The 23,862-nt window shown below is 50.3% G+C and overlaps 2 protein-coding genes across 3 annotated transcripts; both read left to right on the forward strand.

Moving 5' to 3' along the window:
- The first annotated feature begins 14,188 nt into the window (after positions 1-14,188).
- Positions 14,189-16,937, forward strand: LOC120707134 (transcription factor bHLH144-like). 2 transcript variants are annotated; one of them, XM_039992036.1, is made up of 3 exons: positions 14,189-14,486; positions 14,595-14,772; positions 15,690-16,937. In XM_039992036.1, exon 3 carries the CDS (start codon positions 15,905-15,907, stop codon positions 16,616-16,618), a length of 714 nt encoding a protein of 237 aa, XP_039847970.1. In that variant the 5' UTR covers positions 14,189-14,486; positions 14,595-14,772; positions 15,690-15,904; the 3' UTR covers positions 16,619-16,937. The 2 variants fall into 2 exon arrangements, with proteins under 2 accessions (XP_039847970.1, XP_039847902.1); XM_039991968.1 differs by having other exon boundaries at positions 14,197-14,486; positions 14,595-14,719.
- Positions 16,938-21,323: 4,386 nt separating this feature from the next.
- LOC120707255 (transcription factor bHLH144-like) lies at positions 21,324-23,216 on the forward strand. The gene is made up of 2 exons (XM_039992146.1): positions 21,324-21,549; positions 22,006-23,216. The coding sequence occupies exon 2, from the start codon at positions 22,040-22,042 to the stop codon at positions 22,718-22,720; it is 681 nt and encodes a 226-aa protein (XP_039848080.1). The 5' UTR covers positions 21,324-21,549; positions 22,006-22,039; the 3' UTR covers positions 22,721-23,216.
- The last annotated feature ends 646 nt before the right edge of the window (positions 23,217-23,862 follow it).

Consider the following 23,862-nt stretch of genomic DNA (forward strand, 5'->3'; position numbering starts at 1 on the left):
TCGGCTGCCTGTCGCCCGCGCGCGACCGCCGACCGCGCGCGACCGCCGACCGCGAATCCCGCCGGCGTGCTCCCTCTCTCCCTCTCTCTCTCTCTCCTTTACACTCCCTGCCTAGCACGCGCACGCCCCCTGGCCCGTGCACCCAGCCGCAGCGAGCACCCCCCTGGGCCATGCGCACGCGCGTGTGCATGCACCGCCGCTGCCTCCCTCTGCTCACACCGCGCAAGCCGCTACTATGTACGCACGCGCTCGCCGTGCTCGGCACACCGAGCCGCGCACGCCGCAACACTCGCTCGCCTGCGCGCGTCTGTGCCACGCCACGACCGCTTCGCGCACGCGCCGCACCGCGCGCAGCTGTTTGTGCACGCGCGCCGTGCCGAGCGCCGCTCCGCGCGCTGTCGCCCGCACACGCTTGCCGCGCCGCCGCCGCTGCGCGCCCGCGCCGCGCGTTGCTGTGTCACGCGCGCCCGTGCACACTACCGAGCCGCGATGCCCGCACCGCACCAAGGCCGCCGGCCCCGCCACTTTCCCCTCACCGGGACGGCCACCGACGCGCCTCGGCACTCGTGCCGCCGCGTCCCTCCTCCACCGCCTCGGACGCCTATAAAAGGGGCCGAGGCGCACCCCCGGCGCCCCCACAACCCGCAGCTCCGCCCAGCCCAGCGCCTCCCTGCCTCTAGCGCCGCCGCCACGCACGCCTTCACCGGCCGCCGCCCCCCGCCGCTGCCCCACCTCCTCGCCGCGTCCCAGTCCAAGGTGAGCGGGGGAATCAAATCCCCACGCCTCCCTCCTCCTTTTCCCCCCTCCATGACCGTCGCCGGGGCTCAGGCCAGCCAGATTGGCCGCCGCCGGCGCCCAGGCGCCCCTCCTCTGCTCTGTGGTGAGAGGAAGGGGAAAGAGGGCACATTTGCCCAAAGCCCCCTGCCCCTTTTCCTTTTTCCAGAAATCCCCTCCTCACTTTATTCTTTTACAAAACAGACCCCACCATGCCCCCTTATATATATAAATACATATATATATACTTATATATATATGTGTGTGTGTAGACATTTATTAAATCCCTACCCTTCTCGGTGTAACCAAATAATTTACAGAAATTACACCTAACCCCTCCTCCTTTTAGAAATAATTATAAATAGGCCGCCAGACCCTGTTTTAACCCATAAACCTTCAGTTGGCGCGTCATTTCATGCACCAAACATCCTCTGATTCCTCCCAAACTTCACCACTCCGTTTCTATCAATATTCCGGCCATGCCAATATGAAATCTCTCAAAAATATTACTTCTACCCCCACGTTTTAATATTCTTCTGATTCGAACTCGGCGACAAAGATTCTGTTTCTTTTCTTGATTGGTGGATTGATTGTGTGTGTGTCGTAGATCCTTGTGTGACTGAAGGAGAGCCCGAAGAAGAGCAGTACCGCGAGCCGGAGCCCGAAGACCCATACCCCGAGCAGGAGTTTCAGGAATGCCTTGAAGACGGCAAGTTCAATCTCACCCTTTGATGCATACTAAACCCAGTTTTTATAAACACAACCCATTGGCCTGTTTATAAAATTGCATATGTTTTTATTGCTGAAAACATGGTAGGATAGCCACCATTGTTTGATATGACCATTCCTTGGTATGCTCTACTTGATGATATGCGCCGCTAGAAACGCTTAGGACCTTATGACTCAAGTATGAACATCATCTGTTTTTATAAATGGAAATGCGTGAGTATTTTAAAAGGGGATTTTGGGAAATAAAAGAAAATAGAGTTAAGATGAGATGGATGGCATTTCTGTGTGAATTGCCAAAGGTGGGCTCGTACCTTTGTGGTTGAGCTAGGTTGGAGGAGATATCCATCTTGTCTGGGTTAAGGACCGAGTTGATGTGTCATCTCACCTAACTCATCGTTCGTACAACCACCCGACCGTTGTATGTGGCAACGGCTTAGCATAAATCCCACTAGCTAGTCTGCTAGCCATCAGGAGTGCTGGGAGCAACGGGAGATCAAGGAGACGGGATAAGATCTGTGTGACTTATGCCCTGGCTATACCACTGGTAGGTCAATGGCCCCTTGGTGCGTCCCGTGTTGGCTATGCAGGTCTAGCTAAGGTGGGTAATAGCTTCGATGGGATCCGTACCGACACTACGGTGATCGTGCTGCGGTACCCCATTTGTGGTGAAAGTGTACAACCTCTGCAGAGTTAAAATGTGTGGTTTTGTGGCGTGAGTTGTTTTGGAATGTGTCGGGCAGTTGTGCCGTGAGCTACGGCGGACGGGGAGTCCGGTAGCATTAAAACTTGGGTCCTGTGTGGATCAACCCCACTTAAAAATCATTTGCTAAACAAATGCTTTGCAAAAACTTTTTCGAAAATAAACCCCTGCATGTTCTAAAAACTGACTTTACTTAAATAAACCATAGCCTTCCATTTGATCAAATCTTGTGCATGCTCTGTTGTTAACCCTCCGAGGGTGGGTTTGGACTTGCTGAGTACTTTTGTACTCACCCCAATTTATATGTTGTTTTTACAGAAGAAGATCCCGACTTCGTGCCTGAGAACGTTGAGTAGGTGGTCGCTCCTGCACCCAACTTGCTTGTGGATAGGGTCACCCGCAGGAAGCTCCGTATGGCGCAAGACTCTGATGACCTCTTCGTAGTTAATATCGTTGTGTGGGTTTTAGTTGTTATCCTCGCGATAGTGGCGCTTCACTGCCCATTACCGCGTAGAGTTGTACGGTGATGTACCATCTGATGTAATAAATGTGTTATCAGCCTCCTGAGACTGATATTGTACCACATTTAAGTTTTCTCTTATGAGGGGACGCTTCAGCATGTCATGCTATCATTATTCGTAACACTTTCAAAAATCGTAATTTCAGATTTTATGAACATTAGGGAGAGACTTGGTGCGTGAATTACACTCTTAATTATCCTATCATCCAAAAGTTGATGAATAGGTCAAAAAGAAAAATGCAAACAAAAATGTTGAATCGTTTTTCTTTAACAGTTTGAATGAGTCTGCCTTCACCAGCCTGCAGGAAACTAATTAAACGAGGTGTTTATTATCCAATAAAATTTAAATGTTTTTCACCATATCCTAATTCTTGATCAATCACACTTTTGATGTTTGTGAGAACATGAACAGACCACGTACAGACGTTGGATGTACACTGCAGCAGAGGCAGAGCAGGCATGAACCCAGCGACGACACAGCAGCTGGCAAGGGGTGACACAACCAATGAATTCCGGCCAAGGGCGGCATTGCCGGCTGATGCCAGCCAGGGTTAACCATTTCGTTTTCCGGTCAAATTCCGGTGTTTACCGGAAACGAAATTTCGTTCCGAAATTTCGGTAAATTTCGGTGAATTTCGGTCGAAATTTGTTTAATTTTGAATTTGAAAACGAAATTTTCCGAAAAATACCGAAATTTCGAATCCCGGTAACTAGCGGAAACGGAAAAATTTTCGAAATTTCGGCGAAATTTCGCCGAAATTGTTAACCCTGATGCCAGCACAGAAGCACACATTGTTCTGAACGTTGATAGCCATATAAATAAACACCGTACAAATTAAACGGAATCAGACATCGCATATCCAGTATCGAGTGCATCTCAGGCAGTTCCGAGGAGAAGTTTTCAGAAATGGCCGGCGCCGATCCGAAGAGGACGTCGTGGCCGGAGCTGGTGGGCATCCCGGCGACGCCGGCGGCGATGAGGATCAACCACGACCGGCCGGAACTGGTGGTGGAGGTGCTCCCGCTCGGCATCAAGCTGGACAAGGGGTTCGACCCCAAGCGCGTCCGCGTCTTCTACAACCCGCGCGACTCCGCCGGCCTCGTCGCCAAGGTCCCCGTCGTCGGCTAGTAGCCAGTAGCTGGAGGACCCTGCTCTGCGGTCGTCCTCATCATCAAGTCATGATTTGTGGTTGCTTTTGCCTGCATTTTGTTTGTTAACATGTGCTTTGATAGGTAGCACTGGTTCATCTCTTCGTTGCTACTGATACAATAAAACGGATCATGTATTTCATCCTCGGATTTATGATCACTATATACGAGGCATAATTGGTATTTACTTTTTTTTAGACGAAGATCACCCCATTTCCATTGCAACACGGAAATAAAAGTCGATACACAGGTATTCCAGGAGAGAGTTAACAGGGCGACACTAGAAATTTAAAGAGGCTCGAGAGAATGACATTCATTCCCTCACAGGAGCGCAGTACAGGAATTAGACCAAACGTCCTAAGAAGTGTTACCCACATCACAGATAACGACCAACAGCCAGACACAGAGAGAAACGGAAAGCCAAGTTTTTCTCCAGAAGTAGCCACACGCCTAGTTGTCTTCATCCAACGCATCATCAACAGAAGCTTGAGGCTGAGAGGGCCCGTCTAGCAGGAGACGAGGCGAGGAGCTTCCCTGCTGCGCCATCACCTTGTGAACACATGAGATGAGGATCTTCACACCATCCAGGATCTTTCCTTACATGTTTGACCCGTACAACCCTGCCCAATATGTCATAAGAGCACGAGCGTATAAAATGATATCAGTTGGGTGCTTTAGTGATTTATTTTCGAAGCAAACTTCATTTCATTTTTTCTAGATAGCCCAGCAAACTGCACCCAAGCAGAAAGTATAGACTGGGTGACCAAGAGGTAACCAGTGTGTAATCCAGATCTTATACTGAAAAATATTCTCGGGAATGTTATTAGCACCCAGGCATAGGGCCACTACCCACCAGATAACTTTAGCCACAGGACACAAGAAGAACAAGTGATCAATATTCTCATTGGAGGTGCAGAAATAGCAAGAGGGGCCCCCTTGCCAGTTTCTTTTAAGCAAATTATCCTTAGTGAGGACTACCTGATTTTCAAGTAGCCAGAGAAAGAGTTTGATCCTGTGTGGGATCTTTGCTTTCCAAATAGACTTGAAAGAGAGACCAGTTTCACCAGAAGTAAGCATGTCATAAACAGACTTTGTAGAGAATTTGCCATTCTTTCCCCCCTTTCCAAGAGATTTCATCAGCACTATTTGCAAAAGGATAGGCATAGATCTCATCTATCAGAGATACCCAAGAATCAAATAGAATAGGAGGCAGCCACCTTGAAAAGGACAGCTGTGCCTGCTTTAGGATAAAGGTATGCACTGAAATGTTCTTGTCTTAGCAAATATCATACAACACTGGGTGTAGGATGCACAAGGGTTTCTCGTGTAGCCAAGGATCTGTTGGAAATATGCCTTAGAGACAATCATATTTCCTTGTATTCATGGTTAATAAAGTGTTCCTTGAATATCCATGGATGACAACTTGTATTGATTAATGCTTATGTGAAGTATTTGTGAAACTCTTTACTTGTATGGATATTCTAAAATGTTCCTAGTCGGAGTTCATGTGAGGACACACATGAATATTAGACTGGCACATGTATTAGTTGATTGACTACGTTTCACAAGTCATGGACATGGGGATGTCAAACTAATAATGTGGTCTCATGTGAGACATGAGACTAAACTGACCCAACACGAGATGATGACTTCTCATTACACAATATGTACGCTGTGTCCTAAGACCTGAGAACGTCATATGTACTTAAGATGTGAACCGATTTACTTAGGAGTCATCAAACACTACACCGTAACTGGGTAGTTATAAAGGTGGCTTTCGGGTCTGTCAAGATGCATGCTGTGAGACATGGTCAGTCAAGATGGGATTTGCCTCTCTCTGCAAGAGAGAGATATCTCTGGGCCCCTCGAGTGATTCGGATCAGGAAATGCATGTCCATCCTGGGGTTAAGAGTTAACCAAGGATTCCGAATCACAGGATCGAGAAAGAGCGGTTGGCTTGGAGCTAGACCAAATATCGTGAGGCAAAAGGAACAACATGTATATGACATTGTGACGGCTCGTCTGATATGATCTTTGCGTGTGTATATGAGTTGACATGTCTTGCTAGAGGCCGCTGTCTACTATTGGGCCGAGTAAGAGTACTCGAGCCATGTCTATTCACATGTGAGCCCATAGGGTCCCACACTTAAGGGAAAGAAGTCTGATAAGGATGAGATCCAAATTAGACTGGGCTTAGGTGCACTAATGGGCCTCTCAGGCCCAAAAGGGGCACCCAAGGTGGGTACCAAGAGGAGCCCACCTAAGGGAGCGCCTAGGGGCTATAAAAGCAAGGGGAAGGGGGGCACCCAAGCTAACCCTAGCCTTTTCTCGTGCGTGAACGGTACCCTGCTACAGTACCCACGCGTGAACAGTTGCGCTGCTGCAGTACCGTCCCCTCCCTCCTGTGCGCCAAGCCCTAGGTCGCCCTCGTGGACCTAGCAGTCCGGATCGCGACGCTTCTTCCCGTACGTGTGGACTTTGTGGAGGTGCTGCGCTTGCTGCACAAGGACGAGCCGTTCGTGTGGTGGTTCACGCAACTGCACTGCCGGCTTCCATCTGCACTACACCGACGCGCTACAGAAGTTCCGCAACCGCGCGTCTAGTGGTAATCCCGTGATCTATAACTGCAGTAATCCTGGTTTATGTGGTAAATTTTTTGTTTTTGCTACCCCATATTCCTACAGGATCCTTCCAGAAAAGAGTGGATTGGCCATTCTTGGTGGTTACAGACCTCCCTTTAAGGTAGAATTGTCTGATTTTGAGAAGATCAGACCATATGGGTGAATCATCAGCTTTATGTTTAATGGTAGCAATCAAATTATTGCCTTGCATATATTTAGCCTTAACAATTGACTGCCACAACCCATCCTCTGTCTCCAGCTTCCACCACCACTTGGATAGTAGACTAATGTTCATTTTTCTAATATCTTTAATGCCCAAACCTCCTTTATGTTTACTTTTGCAGATAACCTTCCATTGGATAAGATGATATTTCTTTTTAGATCCATTGCCTTGCCAGAAGAAGGTCCTTCTATGTTTATCTAGGATCTCAGTTGTTGTTTTGGGAAGGAGATACATGGACATATGGTATATAAAAGTGCTCGAGAGACTAGAATTAATAAGTGTTAGTCTGCCAGCCATGGATAAGGAGCTGCCTTTCAATGTGGACAGCTTTTTCAAATTTTTTTCTTGTAAAGGTACCCAGTCCTTGATATGCAACCTTCCAGGCCCAACAGGGACTCCTAGGTTTTTAATTGGGAACAAACCAGCTTGACAATTGAACAAATCTGCATATAGAATCTATGTATCATGGTCCCCATTGACCAAAATGACTTCACTCTTACCAAAGTTAATTTTCAACCCAGACATCACTTCATAGAGGTATAACAATAATTTCATGTTTCTAGCTTTTTCCACATCATTCTTAAGGCAAATAATCGTAACATCAGCATATTGTAAAATGGCCACACCCTTAGGGATCAGATTCTCAGCTAAACCACAAAGCAATCCATTATGTTGTGCCATTTTAACCATTCTTGCCAGGCAGTGAGACACAAAATTGAATAAGTTTGGTGAAAGAGGGCCTCCCTGCCTAACCCCTTTGTGGCTGACAAAATAAGGACCCTCAATGTTATTTAATTTGACACAGACAGTACCTCCAGTTACAACAGTTTTGAACCAATTGATCCAAGTGTCACAGAAGCCCCAAAGATGTAGGCAATCAAACAAGAAATTCCAATTTACTTTGTCATATGCTTTTTCAAAATCAAGCTTCAGAACTACTCCCAATTCTTTATTCCTTTTTGTCTCATGTAGAATCTCATGTAGAGCCATGACACTATTCATGATGTTTTTCCCTTTGAGAAAAGCAGATTGTGTCATGAGAATCAGCTTGTCAGCCAGTTTTTCTAATCTCAGAGTTAAAGTTTTAGTGATCCACTTGTAAAGGCAATTCAAAAGACAAATTGGTCTAAACTGTTGGATTTTGACAGCATCTTGGACTTTAGGGAGGAGGGTGATAACACCATAGTTCAACCTGCTGACAGGTAAGTTGCCTGTGTGGAAGTCTTCAAAAAGTTCAATGATGTCAGATTTAATGATATCCCAACAAGTCTGATAGAACTCAATTGGAATTTTGTCTGGTCCTGCTGCTTTGTTTTTTCCATTTGAAATAAAGCAAATTTAATTTCTTCTTCAGAGAAAGGTTGACATAACAAAGCATTCTCAGTTTCATTCACTTTGTCTTCTTCATCCCATAGAGCAGGATCCAGTGGGAAATAGTTGCCTAGCTCAGGACCAAACAATTTTTTTGTAATATTCAGTTGCATGAGCAAGTAAATCAGAATCTCCTTCTATGGATCTATCACCATCTTCCAATCTCAGGATAAGGTTTCTTCTTTTTCTACCATTTGCTATTCTGTGGAAGTACTCAGTATTGATGTCTCCTTCATGTAGCAATCTATCATGAGATCTTTGTTTCCAATACAGTTCTTCTTCTTCACTTATTTTGAATAATTCAGATATTAGCCAAGACTTTCTTAGCATCTGATCCTAAAGCAGAGGTGCTTCTTCTTCAAACTGTTCCAGCACCAACAACTTTTCTTGCATGTCTCTTTTTTTTTTGTTCACCTTGCCTGTTGAAGCCCCAGCCTTTAAAGTATTGCTTAAAGCATTTCAATTTCTTTTGAATTCTTTCAAGAGCTGAGGTAGCATAACAAGGTTTATTCCTAATTTCAGCAACTAGAGGTTTGAATTCCTGATCTTTCAGCCACGAGTTCTCAAACTTAAAATAGATTTTTCTATTAGGTATCCCATATTGGTTAGAAAGAATTAAAGGGTTGTGATCAGAGATCTCCCTAGGGAGTTTGCAAAGAAAGGCAGTAGGAAATAAATTCTCCCATTATTTAGAGATTAGAATTATGTCCAACCTCTCTAAGGTAGGGTTCTCCTGGTTATTTGACCAGGTATATTTATCACCAACCAAATGCATGTTCAACAATTCATATGTGGAAATGATGTTGTTAAAGAGATCAGTATCTTTGTGTACTCCTGAAAGTTTATTCTTGTCAGAGGAGAACCTGATAATGTTAAAATCCCCACCAATCAGATGAGGTTGATTGTTTTTACAACAGAAACGAGCCAACTCAGCCAAGAACTCATTCTTATGCTCAAGTTGAGCAGCACCATAAACATTCAAGAAATTCCACTTTTGTTTCAAGTGTTTGTCCCACACATCCAACTGAAGAATGTATTTTCCTTCACAAAAACCACCCACATCCAGAAATCCAGTGTTTATGCCACTGAGCAACCCTCCTGACTTCCCTCTGGATGGAATCCATTTCCAGAGGTAATTACTATTAGGATCAAAGCCTTTTAGGGTTATATCATCAATGTTTTCTACCATTGTTTCTTGGATGCCAATGAAGTGAAAGTTGTGTTCAGAAATGAGGTTTTTAAGGAAGGAGGAGACACCTTTCTTTTTGATGCCCTTACAATTCCAAATCAAACCTTTCATGATTTTTTATTTCTTGATTTCTTGTTTTTTGTAGCACCACAAGGACTTTCCTTGTTCATGGTACCTTGAACAGAAGAAGAGCAAGGAATTTCCTTGCCCTTGATCTTAGGAGGTTTCCTCCCAGATAGACTGAATCTTTTGGTGGGTTTTCTATTTCTTTTAGAAGTAACTAAGATAAAGTTCTCAAACTCAGACATTCCATCAGGATCAAGATTTTCCCCATCAGAAGTAATAGGAGAAGGACAATTATCCTTTGGGAGAACATTCTTTTGATTAGTTTTATTAGCCAGAGCTATTCTAGCATTTTCCAATTCTTTTAGCATATCAATAGAAGCAAAGGTACAAGAATCAATATTTACTCCCATAGATAAAGATCTAGCAACAATTTCTTCATTATTCAAAATAGAAAAGGAGTTGGCAGAAGCAATGTTACCTTCCAAAGTCTTTTTGTTAGAAAGCTTCTCCATGGATGTGTTGGAGTTCACATTCATATTTTGCAGCACCCTCTCAGAGCATTTTCTTTCTTGTCTAAGTGCTTTCATCTCCTTACTTGGATTACAGAGATTCTCCATGTTTAGGATAGTTTCAGAGTGTGTATCTTCCTTCATGGGATCCAAAGCAACACTTTGAGAATCCAGACCAAGAGGATCAGAGAGATCCTTGATGGAGGATTTGGTCTTGAGCAGACTTGCAACTGAGTTAAGATGATCACATCTAGCCATAAAGAGGTCCTCATTTCTCCTGGAGGAATTAGTCTCATGACCTAGGATTTTGTGAACTTCATTGACATGACCACAACTTTCATCACTATCTGCACCAGACTTGTCACCATCATTTGTTTCTCCACTAGGTTCATATGTAGCAGCAGGAATAGTTTCTTCAAGAGACATATTCTCATTCTCCTTTTGGTTTAATCCACTATGTGCCTGTTTCCAACTGGGTTGCAACAAATCAGATGCCACAGTATATTTGCTACTAAAAAACTTGCTGGGGGCAGAACTGGATAGCTTCCCTTCTCCAGCCAGACAAGCCTTTCCACTGTATTTTCCTCCCTGACTAGTATTGCTTTTATCGTATTCCTTTGTAGCTTCCTTTTCTTGTGTACCACCAAAAGGTTCTGTTCTGGGTTTCTTGGGGCTAGGTTGTGGGTCCTGCTCTTCAACAAAGATCTTGGTGTTGAGTTTGTCCATTCTTTCCTCTTGGGACAACTCTCTTTCAAAGAAGAAGTCATAAAGAAACAGTCCTAGAGTGCTCTCAGCAGAAGAGGGTACCAGATCAATATTCCTACAAGCAATTTTCACCCTTATAAAGTCTTTACTGAATCTGGTCCCTTCATCAATAGCCATTGTCTTTCCAACTAACCCTCCAATTTTAGCAATGGTACGTAGACCCCTCTGATCTACAGGAATGACTCTCACCCTGAACCAGGCCTATTGAAGTTGGCCTTTGGAGCTTATTGCAGATGTCCATGGTTCAACTGTAAACTGAGCATCCACATTTTTAATGCCAAGAGTAAAATTGCTGTAATCCATGACCATTTTAGGAGTAGGGAATCTCATAGTATATTTATCAGCTGCAATTTGCCTGGCTGTCCATTTCCAGTGAGCACTACTGACAAGTCTGGTGAATTCATTTTCAATCATTTTTGCAGTAAGATTGCCCCTAACCACAGTAATAATGGTAGTACTGGCTTTATCTTTGGATGCCTTGGGATCAATGGATTCATCTATGAAGAAGAAGCCTTGTTTATGAACTTGAGCAGCACACAACTCAGGACCTACATTCCAGAAAGGTTCTCTATTGCAATCCAAGGTAGTGTGGTTGGCAAAACCACATAACTCACAGAAAAGCTTCCTCCTACATTCCTTTGTAGTATGGTTCTTCAGACCACAAACATCACAAACTGATTTACTAGTCATAGGTTTGACTGTTTCCTTATGGATAGGCTTGGGAGCATTTGTATCATGATTCTTAGCAGAATAATAGCCCTCATGCCCCTGCGGAACTTCATCCCTAGGCGTATCCCCTTTGTCTCTATCCATATTACACTTCCACTTGGATGATTCCCCCCATAATCTGAGCGATCAGAAAGAGGTTTTTTACCTGCAGCATGTTCCCAGGCGCTAGAGGCCGAACCATCACCACTTTGATTTCCTCTGGAATCTCCAAATCCCGTTTCTCTGCGCTCACCATCTTCCTTTTCGAAGCTGGAATTACCATGGCCAGATCTGGTTTCTTGCTGAGGATCAAGATCTTGATTGTTCCTTTGCTGGTTTCTTGCGTCAATCCTTTGCCAGACGTTGGTGCGGGCATTGGTGCGTCCCACACCGCATCTGGCCCGACCCGCTCCGAAACCGTCACGCCTCCCACCACCTCTATCCATCAGTGGGGAAGGTGACGCCCTCACCACCTGAGCGAATGTTTTCGGTTGAGATGGGAGGAAGAAGCTCACGAAGTCATCAATGGCAGCGAAATGCGAGGGGGCTTCAGAGGGGAGAGGGAGGGGTAACCCTAGACCGGGATGGTTTCCATCACCGATAGGGGCCGAGTCAGCCAAAGCAACCCGAGCAGGATGGATTCCATCACCGCATGAGGTGCTGTCACCACCAACCCCAATCTCGCCGCGTGTCCCCAACCTCAGATTGACGCCCAAGATTCCATCCCAAAGCCGGCATGGGGGATGAATGCCTGCGCAGCGACACCGCCTGGGATCCGAACCCTAGCCTGTGGGGATTAATCGGCAGAGACACACCCGTCTCAACAGCTTCTGCCCTCGGCGCTTGACCCCGCGACAACGGCTCCTCAACCGACCTCCAACGCAGCGCGATCGGAGCATGCTTGAGTTGAACGGAGGAGAGGTCGAGCTGCTCGAATGGAAGAGTCTCTGATCTAGCCCTGCGGAAAGCACGAGAGGAGGTGTCCACCGGGAAGGAGAAGCTCTTCCCTAGAGCACGACCAAGCGGAACCGCCCAGAACATTCTGGACTGTATGATACAGCCGCCCCGGTGTCATAATTGGTATTTACTAACTAATTAATCTTTTTTTGAGCAAAATTTACTAACTAATTAATCACCCATCGCCTCCAGGTAATGGGCCTCTTTCTTTAGACATGTTGGGCTGCGCAGTCCGAAACAGATAATGGGCCTCCCACTCTCCCGGGGCGTATGTATTTCACATAATACAGAGGGACCGACCGGGGAAGTCGTTGTGGCCTGAGTGTTTTTTTTTCTTCCTAAATCCGGAGCTTAGTTGGAAGGGCAAAGATCTGTTTGGCCTTTCTTGGCCGCTATTAGCGCTATAGCGGCGCTATGGCCGCGCTATAGCGGCAGCTAAACGGAGTAGCGTTAACTGATTGTTGCCGCTATAGCGCGCTATTTGTTTACAAGTGACAGGAAAAAATAAAAATATATGATAAGTTGATAACATAATAACAACCAACATAATCCATGAATTTTCGACATAATCCATGATTTTTCCAACATAATAACAGCCAACATAATTGATAATAACGTGCCGCACATGCTATTTTAGGCCTGGTAGCAATAGCGGGAAAATAGCAACGCTATGGCGCTATTCGCGTTTAGCGGCGCAATAACACCGATAGCGTAAAAATTAGCAATAGCGTCGCGGCACTTGCTTCGTCCCGCTATAGCGCGAAAATAGCATGCTATTTTTTTTCATGCGTACTACAGATCTTTTTTTCTTCCTAAATCCGGAGTATATTGGATGGTACAATTCAGTAGGGAAGAGTAGCATTATGTTTTCCTTTTTTTTCTCATAGAAAAACTTCCTATGATAGTATCGTATGAACATTCAACTGATGTCCTGTTTGCTCCAGCACATCATTTAGTTTTTTCCTTTTTTTTGTCTTTGGTGCTGTTCACTTGTTCTGTTCACACTGAAACGTGTCTGTTCATGTTTTGGAAGTCACGACGAGATGTGGTGGATGCTCAGCTGGGATTTCGACCTTAAATAAATTGAGCTCGCATTTGTTCTTCTGGATACGCTGGAAGAGGAGAGGAGAAGAAACAAAAAGTATAAAGGCGTGGTCGTGGGCATGATGGATCTTGGATTGTCCTCCGGCCTCGGTCTCCCCGCGCGAGGGCGGGCAGGGGCAGACCGCAGAGGAGGTCAGTGATGGAGTGCGGCGGCACGCCGAGGGAAGGGGAAGCACTCCGCGCGGCGCCCGATGGCGATCGAGTGCGGCAGCTGGCCGCGGCGTCGGGGTCCGGGTCCGGGCCCGTCGAGGAGGGAGGCGAGACCGAGGCCGAGGCCGAGGCCGAGCGGCATGATGCCGCTCCGCCGCCTGACAGCACGTGGAGTACAATCCGGGCGAAGCAATCCCGCATGTCCGGTGGTCCACCGCCACCTACGGCGTAGCCCGGTTCGGTTCCGCTCCCGCAGCCGGCATCGATGGCCCCCGGGGGCACGCGCCGCGGCGGGGCCCGGCCAGCGGCGGCCACGCCGCCACGGCAACGGCAACAGCCCGATGCGGATACGACGCCGCGCGCGCGCGCGCGCACCCCTTGGGGAGGCTTGAGCTTCACCCACCCAAATCCTCTCGGCTCCCCCACGCGCGCCTCATAATGGGATGGCCTTGGCCCTCGCGTGCCTGCGATGGATTGCTCTGCCACGATGCCCACCTCCACTGAGAACAGGAGGAGGAGGAGGAGGAGGAGGAGGAGCACGGGCACGGGCACGGGCACGGGCGGCACGGCCAGGAGGCCATCAGGCCACGGTGGGAAGCGGCACGCGCACCCATCGAGTGCGCACGCCACCTCATTCATTCGGCTCCCGCCACTCCCCATCCATCCACTCCCTCAAAAGGAGTGCCTCCTCCCTCCCTCGCGCAACAGGACCGACCGGCAATCCGAGGGGAGGGAGGGAGGGAGCATCCGCCCAATCCGGCACCGGCCGGCCTGTTCCTCCGCCCGCTGTATAAAACCGGACCCTGTGCCCCTCTCCTGCCCTCCTCCTCTCATCCTCATCCATCTCGCTCCAGTCCGTCCGTTCCATCGCTCTCTTCCCAGCCCAAGCTGCTCTGCTCCATCGGAGCTGTCGCTTCGATTCAGATTGTCCAGCCTTGATTTGATTGCTATGTATGTCTGGCCCTGATCACCTACCGCATGCTGCCATGCTGCTGCTCTTTCTTCTGTTCCATGCTGGTTTATCCCATCCGAGCTGATCGAGCGTTTGATTGGTTTCAGAATTCCAGGCGGACGCCCAAGGAAGCAGGGCAGCATGGTCGCGCGGCTGCTGCTGGCGACGGTGTTCTTCCCTGTTGTGATCTCGCGCCTGCAAGTGCAAGTTTGACGCAAGACTACTTTGCCAGGTCAGTGGCGCCCTCTCCCTTAGCCAACACAAACGAACGCGTCGGCAATTCAGGTTTCCTCCCGTCCGTCACATTGCTCAGCTAGCATGTCATCTGATAATACTAAAAGAATCGTATCGTCGCCTGTCCATTTGCACTAGGAAATGATAAGCAGGCGGGCAGCCAACTTGTGTTCTTGGTGCTGTCCGTTACGATTACGACTAGTGTATGTAGGGGGGAGATACAGTAGGATCGATGAAAGCGGTCGCGGCCTCGCGGGTCCACTAGTGGACAGCGTGTTGACAATGCTTTGGGCAGTCAAAGAGACGGCGCGTTCCTAACTTTTCAAGAAACTCGTCAACTTTTTGTCAAAAGTTGCAGCAGTAATACTAATCTGCCTCGGCAAGGGAAGCAGTCTCTCGATTGCTGCTAATACAATTTGAAAATGATAAAAAAATTGCTTCATTCTGAAAATGTAGTGGAAGGGTAGTTCCTGCTGCTCTGTTTTTTTGCACATAGTACTCTGTTCTTTCATCGTCTACGAGAAAAACTCTGTTCTGCTACTTTCTCGCACTTCCTGATGGAACTGCTGCCTAGGATAAGCTAATTTACATGTGTCGGCCAGTTATCCAGCATAGGAGTAGCCTGCAAAGTTATGAATCATACATTATCACTACCATCAATAGGCAGGTCCTGTTGTTGTTGGCAAATTGCTACTACGTGCTACAGTAATTACTAGTGCTAATGCACTCATGGTTTCTTTAGCTTTCGCTCTCACGCCTTCCCGCACTAGCCTACGCCCCTTGCCAAATTGCTGTAGCACTCTTCTCACCTGGTAAGGTGATCCTATTATAAGTCTGTAACACGCTTTATTAGAACGAAAAAAAGAAGAAGATTGTAACCAATGTTCTGTTCGAAAAGGTATCATTTGCGTTTTCTTTCTTGCAAATATATCACTCTAATTTGTTTTCCAATGTTAACTTTGTTGCAGGCCAAATACTTCCCTCCAGCTTTCTGAAGCTCGTGGCATCGATTCAGCAACAATCCAGTCCCCACCTCACTCCCCTTCAAACACAATTTTGAATTCAACCACTAGATAAAGCCAGCTCCCAACTCCATCCAACAAAATTCCCTCGAATTCTTGTTCGACCCCATTCCAATCAGAAGCTCTTCCTAGCACGGGCAGAAGCAGCACTTCACCGGCCGATGCAGGGAGACCCCGGGTACGGCCACGGTGGCTACGGCCACGGTGGCTACGGCCACGGCGCCGGCGGCTACGGCAGCGACATGGCCGGGTACGGCGCGTACTACGCGGCGAGCGACCTGTACCCCGCGGCGCCGGCTGCCTACGAGGACCCGCTCGCCGGGCGGCAGCAGCACGACTTCCCGGCGCCGCTGACGGGGCTGGAGTTCCAGCCGTCGGACACCTGCCCGAGGAACTACGTCATCTTCGACCAGACGTACGACCGCAGCCGCGTCATGTTCCACCCCTCCCTGGCCAGCAATTTCGGCGGGTACGGCTACGACCAGGCCTGCGCCGGCAACAGCGGCGGCGGCGGCGGCGGCGCGTCGGTTCGGCAGAAGGAGGACACGGACGAGATCGACGCGCTGATGAGCACGGAGGACGGCGAGGACGAGGACGACGTGGTGAGCACGGGGCGCACCCCGGGGTGCCGCGGCGGGGGCTCCTCCCCGGACTCGACGTGCTCGTCCGGGTGCGGCGGCGGGCGCAAGCAGGAGGCCGGCGGCGGCGAGAAAAAGAAGAAGGAGCGGATGAAGAAGATGGTGCGGACGCTCAAGGGGATCATCCCCGGCAGCGAGCGGATGGACACGCCGGCCGTGCTGGACGAGGCCGTCCGGTACCTCAAGTCCCTCAAGGTGGAGGTCAAGAAGCTCGGCGCATGCGGGTCGAGCAGCTAGCTTCGCTACCCAGCTGCACGGCCACTTCTGCAGACAGGCTTCTTTCGTTGTTGTTCCGATGCCGGCTTTCTGTACTGTACCTACCCACTCTGCATGCTTCAGACTGCATTACGCGAGAACGAGAATTCAGATAGAACGAGTACTACTTAGTACGCAATTAGATGCATGTTCCCGATGCAAACTTGAGTAGTGTCAACAATCTTCTTATAAGAAACAAACATGGGGTAATGCAGTCTGAAGCAACACCTTGTAACTGCACCTTGTTTGCTCAGTCAGATCTTTCACCAACAAGAAAACTCGAAGAAATCTTTTCTGCCAACTTGGGAGTGACGAGGATGGGCAATGTCTTAAGTGATGAACAAACAAGTACAGGTCCATCTGTCTGCAAAAGATCAGGCGTCTCTCTCTCTCTCTTTTTGAAATAAAAAAGACCAGGCAACGACTACTGAGTTGAGGAACTTGAGGTTGAGGCTATCGCGGACTGTGCGCGCGCGAGCGGAACGCTGGTTCGTGCTGGACCGGGCCAGCAGGCCCGTTGCTACCGTGTACGGCCCTAGACGGACTGGACGGGCCCAACAACAGGCACTTTGTTGACCGGTGCTGGAGTTCGATCTTTTCCATCTTCTGAAAGATTTTAGCTTCCACACATTTCAATATTTAAGATTATCTGCATATAATCGCAATTTTTAGATTCATCCAAATCTTAGCTTCCTCTCTCCCACCTCGCCGATCGCTTGCGGTCGCCCCCACATCGCCGCCGCTGCCCGCACCGCTGCCTGCGCCTGGCCCCCACCTCGCCCAAAAGAATATGCTTGGTCGTTTTTCACATTTTGTGCTACTAATTTCAACATTTCATCTGCAAAATTTTAAAATTTTGATCGTCAAACGTTAAACCTGTTTAATAAAAATATTGAGTCAATCATATTAAAATGCTGAACATGGATAATTGAAATAAAGTAAGCTTTAAAGATGGATAATTTATCTATAAAGTTCTGTTCTCAAGGCGTCGCCTAGGCGTCCATGCGCGTCCACCGATTTGCACCTTACTCGTCTAGTCACCCGCCTTGCTCGCCTAGGCGTCCAGCTGCCCCACCTTGCTAGGCGTCCGTCTTACCGCCTTGAGAACAGAGCTATAAAGATAGTCTTTGATTAGGACCCTCTCAAAAAAAAAAAACTCACGTCTCTAGGAGGATCATAATCGATTCATCGGAGACGGCCTCGAGCGCGCAGAGAAGAATCCAAGGTGTACTCGTACGTACATGCCGGCAGAGATGTCGTGCCCGTCGACGGCCCCGGCCGGGTCAACAGCGGCCATGATGGGCCGCCCGTGCGTGCTTGCTATCCATGGTTTCCAAGGTCGTATCATGATCTTGGAGAGACCCAACGTGCAGCCTCCTCTCCTACTACTCCTTTCCAAAAATTTAAAACGAAACTAGGAGCGATACGCGCAGCGAACGACGCGCGTATCCAACGCAGCAACCGGCTGGGTGCCTAGGCTGTGATCATGGTAGCATCATGGGCATCCGTTTGGTGGCGCCCGAAGAAGATCGATCCCGCCGGTCTGCTGCCCTGCCCGGCCGGAAGTGAACTGTACTGTGCCGCGCGCGCCGGGTGGATTACATTACTCTGATCCGGCCATCATCACCGCGCCCACCCACCCCTACGCACGCGCGCCACTCGACTGGTAGGCAGCAGACGCGCCGCGCGCGCCGGCGTGCCGGACCGCCGGTCGCCCGCGGGCAAGCATGCCTAGTGCTCCATCGAGCTGGTAGAGAGAGTAGCAACAGCCAGCGCAAGCGCAATGCACCCCGCCAGAGCAGAGAGCATGCTCGCCCGCCGCGATGCGTGCCGGCCCCGGGCGGCATTGCATTGCCTCGGCGCGAGGTCGCCATGATGGCGGCGAGGCGATCATGGCCCGGCCGGCCGGCGTGCCCCTGCGTGCCCTCGGCTCGAGGGGTGCCGTGGCCGCCGCCGCGGCCAGCCTAGTGCTGTGCATGCGCGCGCCCTCGCCGTCGCCCCCCCAAGATGATGGCCTCCTCCACCGCACCGCGCCGCGCCGGGCAGCGTTCGTCTAATCAGATGCTCCAGATGGATTAATTTGGATTCTCATGAAGCCAGCCAGCCGGGGGCATGCGGCTGATGATGGCCCGCGGACTGTCATGCGCCCCACTAAGCAGAGATGGGCGCCATCATGTCCCCGATGACCCGGCATGTGGGCCCAACGTGCCCCCCATGTTCTTGCTAGTACTAAGTTCACTGTCACTCAAAAAGTTAGTACTACCATCAGTAGTAGGCTGGCTCTTTGATCAACAAAGCACTAGAATCTCGGAGTACATTCAAAATTGGATACGGAATCAACCGAACATTCCGTTTGGATACTACGTAGAATACGTCGTTGAGTGAAGGGAAAGGTAGGCTAGGGCGCTAGGCTACGACCCTCCCGCGCCTAAACTACTGCTCCCCTCGTCCCAGCAGTTCTGGGTTGGTTAAAATCAAATTTATTCAATTTTAACAATAATTAGTAAATAATTCTAATAATTTATAAAGATCTATAAAATATTACTAGAATCGTTGTGAAAGCTATTATCATAATATATAAGTGTTTATATTAAAAGTAATCCATTCATAAAAATATTGATGATCAAAGTTAAACAAATTTAATTTTAACTAAATGTAAAATTACTTATATTTTGGAATAGAGTGAGTACTACTGCGGAGTAGGACTATGCTTGCTAGGGAGTAGGAATACTAGTACAACCGAGTACACTATGTTGGTGTCGCTGACGGCCATGATCAGGGCTGCTGGGTAGGAGAGGATCGATATGGAAGTACACCTCCGAGAGCAGCCTAGCGGGGACCCCACCGGCAGCGGCATCACGCGGCCAAATTTAATTTATTATTGCTGCCCTAGGGGGCTGCCGGCGGCGGCGGCTGTGGTCATGCTCCGGCCTTCGGCCAGCAGGCGCCCACGGCAGAGGGTTGGCTAGCCTAGGGGGGGCGCGGCGCAGGGGACTGTGCGGCGGCGACGAGGCTGATCCGTTCCGACGACGGCCGCGGCGCACACACACGGCACGGCACGGCACGGCCTTTGAGGCTGTGTTTAGATGGGGTGAAAAGTGGGGAGAAAAAGTCACATCGGTCACTGTAGCACACTGTAGTATATTTCGTTTGTTTGTGGTAAATATTGTCCTACCATGACCTAACTAGGCTCAAAAGATTCGTCTCGCAACGTACATCAAAACTATGCAATTAGTTTTTTTATTTAACTACATTTAGTACTCTATATATGGGTCATTTGCTATATTTAATGTTTCGATGTGATAGGGGATGTGACGAAAAGTTTGGAAAGTTTGAAAATTTTGTGGGAACTAAACACACCCGGAGCTGAGCCTGCCGAGGCCTTTAAGCAAGGGGGATGGGTGGGTGGTGTGGAGCCCTTTTGGGCTTTCCACCACCGGACCGGCGCGGCGTCTGCCGGATTTGGCTCTTGTGCAGCCGCCGCCGCCGCATCGTCGCCCAGGCAGTGACATGTCAGGCGGGCCTGATTCGATTCGAGGGCGGTCAGAGGTTCGGATCAATGGCACGCAGGCAGGCATGCCCATTGTGCTCATGAGACCATCCCTGCGGCTGCGCTGGCAGGCTGTGGTGCGCAGGGCAGGCTGACTCGAGTACATGAGCCTCGCGTGCACTGGCACACCACAGAATCTCTCTCTGGCTGTGTTTGGTTAAACGTCTTGTCAAGTTTACACAAAAAGACAAACACCTGTATGGAGTACTAAATGAAGTCTATTTGCAAAATCTTTTCAAGGATGTGTGTAATTTTTCGAGACGAATCTAGTGGCGGTAATTAATTGATGATTTGGTACAGTGATGCTACAGTAACCATCCTCTACTCGCGCGGTCAAAGGCCTCATTAAATTCGTCTCGCGATTTACACGGGGGGTTGTGGAGGTGGTTTTGTAATTAGACTTCATTTGATACTCTAAATTAGCGGTCAAAGCGTGCTACAGTATTTCCATGAAAAAAACCAGCTAGCTAGGGCCCGGGACCTCCGGACACCCGCATCAGTCATCAGCCTGGTCGTGGCTGCCGATTAGCTAGCTAGCTAGGGCCCGGGAGCTTTTGATGCCTGGAGCAACACAAGACAAGGATGGTGGAGGGAGTGGATGCCTTGTTGCTGGCCCGGCCGGCCAGTCCACTGAGCTCGCGGTGGTCTGCCCAGCTCAGGTAAAGTCTAGTCAGCCATCAGAGGATCGATCGGATTCCCCACTTGTCCTATTTGCCCCGTTGGTGGCAGCGCCTCCTGCGGCTCAGCGGCGGTAGTGCTGTGGCCTGTGGCTGACCCGTTGGTGCACGGCGGCACGCCCGCACGCCGCGCAGAAGGCCACCCATGCATGACCCACCTCCACCTCCATCTGCAGGATGGGCCGACACGTGGCCGCCGCCGCGCCGAGGGGGGGTGAGCTGAGCTGGGGTGCCGAGCCTTTGCGCAGCAGCCGGCCGGGGACACGACGACTGCACGGGGCACGCGCGCCCACTACCCCCAATCGAGTGCCCACGCACGGGCACGGCCTCTCTTCCCCTTCCTCATCGATCACCTTCGATCCCCGCGCCCCTGTATCTACTCGAGACCAGCGAAAGCCGCCGGCCCGGCCGGGGAGGTAAAAAAAAATCGAAGTCGCGGTGAAGCCGGCGAAAAAAGAAGAAGGCCCGTGGGTGGGGAAGAAAAAAAAGAACCACCACCGCGGCCCATTTATAAACCGGGTGCATGCTCCTCCTCCCTCAGCTCAGCTCGCCATTTGCGCTCGCACAGCTGCTGCTCAAGCTCCCCTCGCCTCAGCAACGGCCTTGTTCCAGTCCAACCCCTTCTCCGTGCGCCGCCGGCACGGTGAGGAGAGGGGCTTGGCTTGCCGGGGGTTCGATCATCGCATGTAACGCCTCCTCCTCCTCCTCCTGTTCTATTCTGCTCTGCTCTGCTTTTTTTTTTTTGAAGTGCAATTCTGCTCTGCTTGTTCGGGGCTAATGCTTGTACCATCTCTGCCGCTAGGCCAGCCAGTCAGCCACATCCTGTTGCGCTGTTGCCACTTGAAAAGGTCGCCTTGGCTAGGCTTGGCTTCGCATCGTGCGCACTGAATTCGCACTTAGACTTGCACAAGAATGGCACGGCACTGAGTTCGCACTTGGGGTTTGGTTGCGTTGCATCGCCATTGCCTGCTCTGATTAGTGTCTCTCTCTCTCTTTTTTTTTGTGCGTGTGTCTGAGGCTGCTCTGATTACTGATCAGTGTTGTTGCGCGTCGCCTCGCTTTCTGCTTGCAATTCGTTCCACTCCTATAGTCCTAGCATTATCTGGATGCTCGCGTTTTGATGCACGTTTCATTTGGTTCAGACGGCTTCAGAGCTGAAACGGAGGCGTCAACGCGATGCAGGGAGGCCACGGCTACGGCGCCTACGGTTACGGCGCCGTGGGCGGGTACGTCTACGACGCCGGCGCGTACGCCCCCGCGGGCGGGTACTACCCCGACGGCGGGTACCCGTCGGCGCCGGCCTACGACGAAGCGCTCGCCGCGCCCGGCCGTTGGGCGCACGACATCCCGGCGCCGCCCGGCGGGCTCGAGCTGGAGCCGTCGGAGGCGTGCCCCAAGAACTACGTCGTCTTCGACCAGACGAGCGCCCACAGCCGGGTCATGTTCCACCCCTCCCTGGCGCGCAAGCTCGGGGCGCCGCCGGAGTCGTCGTACGGCGGCGCCGGCGCGTGCACCGCGGACGCAGACGACGACGGATGCTCGCGGGTGCGGCCGGAGGAGGACCCGGAGGAGATTGACGCGCTGCTGAGCCTGAGCTCGGAGGACGACGCGGCGAGCACGGCGCGCTCCGCGGGCAGCGGACGGGACGACGGGAGCTCCGCGGACTCGGCGTGCTCGTCCGGCGCCGGCGGCAAGAAGAAGGCGCGGATCAAGAAGATGATGCGGGCGCTCAAGGGCATCGTCCCCGGCGCCAAGCAGAAGGACGCGCCGGCCGCGCTGGACGAGGCCGTCTGGTACCTCAGGTCGCTCAAGGTGGAGGCGGCGAAGAAGCTGGGTGCGCGCGGCTCCGGCAGCTAGCCGGGCCGGTGCGCCGATCGCCGACAGGCACCAGTCGATGGCGTCGGCACGGGCACGAGGCGGCGGCAGCCATGATCTTGCCCAACTCCTTTTGCTCGATCGCAGCGGCAGGCCGCAGCGGAGGTGTTGATGATTGCGTCGTGTGCTGCTCATGATGGCGATGGCGACGATGATGGTGGCGCGTCCCCTGTTCCTTCGCTGTGATCATCGTGTTCGTTCGTGTCCGGTGTTGTCGGGGTCGGCACGGCACAAAGCTACCGGGCTGGCTGCCTTTTGCCTCCGCCGTGCCGATCGAGTATTCTGCCCCTTTTGTCTCGTGCTAGCGCGCAATAGTAGCAACCTGATGATGCATGCTTTCTCTCTAAATGACAGCACTCTAAACAAACGCTGTACTTCCGAATGCATGCCTCCCTCTTAAATCTTGACTGCAACCTTGATTAGGGCGTCGATGGTTGTTTATCTATACGAGCTTTGTTTTGACATAATTACTGACCAATGATTGGCTTCAGCTGCTATGTATAGTACTAGTATTAGTGTAATGGTTCGTCGTTCGTGCTCTGATGGGTAGTGTCACAATCCTTGACCTCCCAAAGCCTTCTCACTTGCTCTGGGCATGGCAGCTGACTACTTCAGTGTCGCCATCCATAAAAGACAGGCCAATAAAGTATTGGGGGTCTTCAAATTTCTCTCTCTTCTGTATGTATAACAGACAGAGTCTAAAGCTCGATGCTGCCATTTTTTTTCTTCAAATTATTAGTTTTTCTTTCAGGGCTTTTCAAATTATCATTTCAACGAGGCCGAACTGGCAGTCATATCGGGCCATCGCACTGGACAAAAACATGAGCCCAGTTAAATGGATTTTTTTTTTATTTTTTTTGATTTATCAAAAATATATTCCAATTTTTTTTCCAAATTTATCACCCTGCCGCCAGTTCATCCGGCGGTAGCGAGTTATCGCCAGATGGACCGGCGGTAGGGGCTGTGGGCCACGGCCTGACAACCTTTCGCCGGTTCAATTGGCGGTAGGAGGCCAGACCGATGGGCCGTGGTGGGTCGGGAACCTACCGCCAGTTGAAAACGGCGGTAGCAGCCACTTACCACCAGCTCATCCGGCGGTAAGTACCCACCGCCGAACCAACCGG

This window comes from Panicum virgatum, chromosome 1K (genome assembly GCF_016808335.1).
Source record: "Panicum virgatum strain AP13 chromosome 1K, P.virgatum_v5, whole genome shotgun sequence".
Classification (NCBI taxonomy): Eukaryota; Viridiplantae; Streptophyta; class Magnoliopsida; order Poales; family Poaceae; genus Panicum; species Panicum virgatum.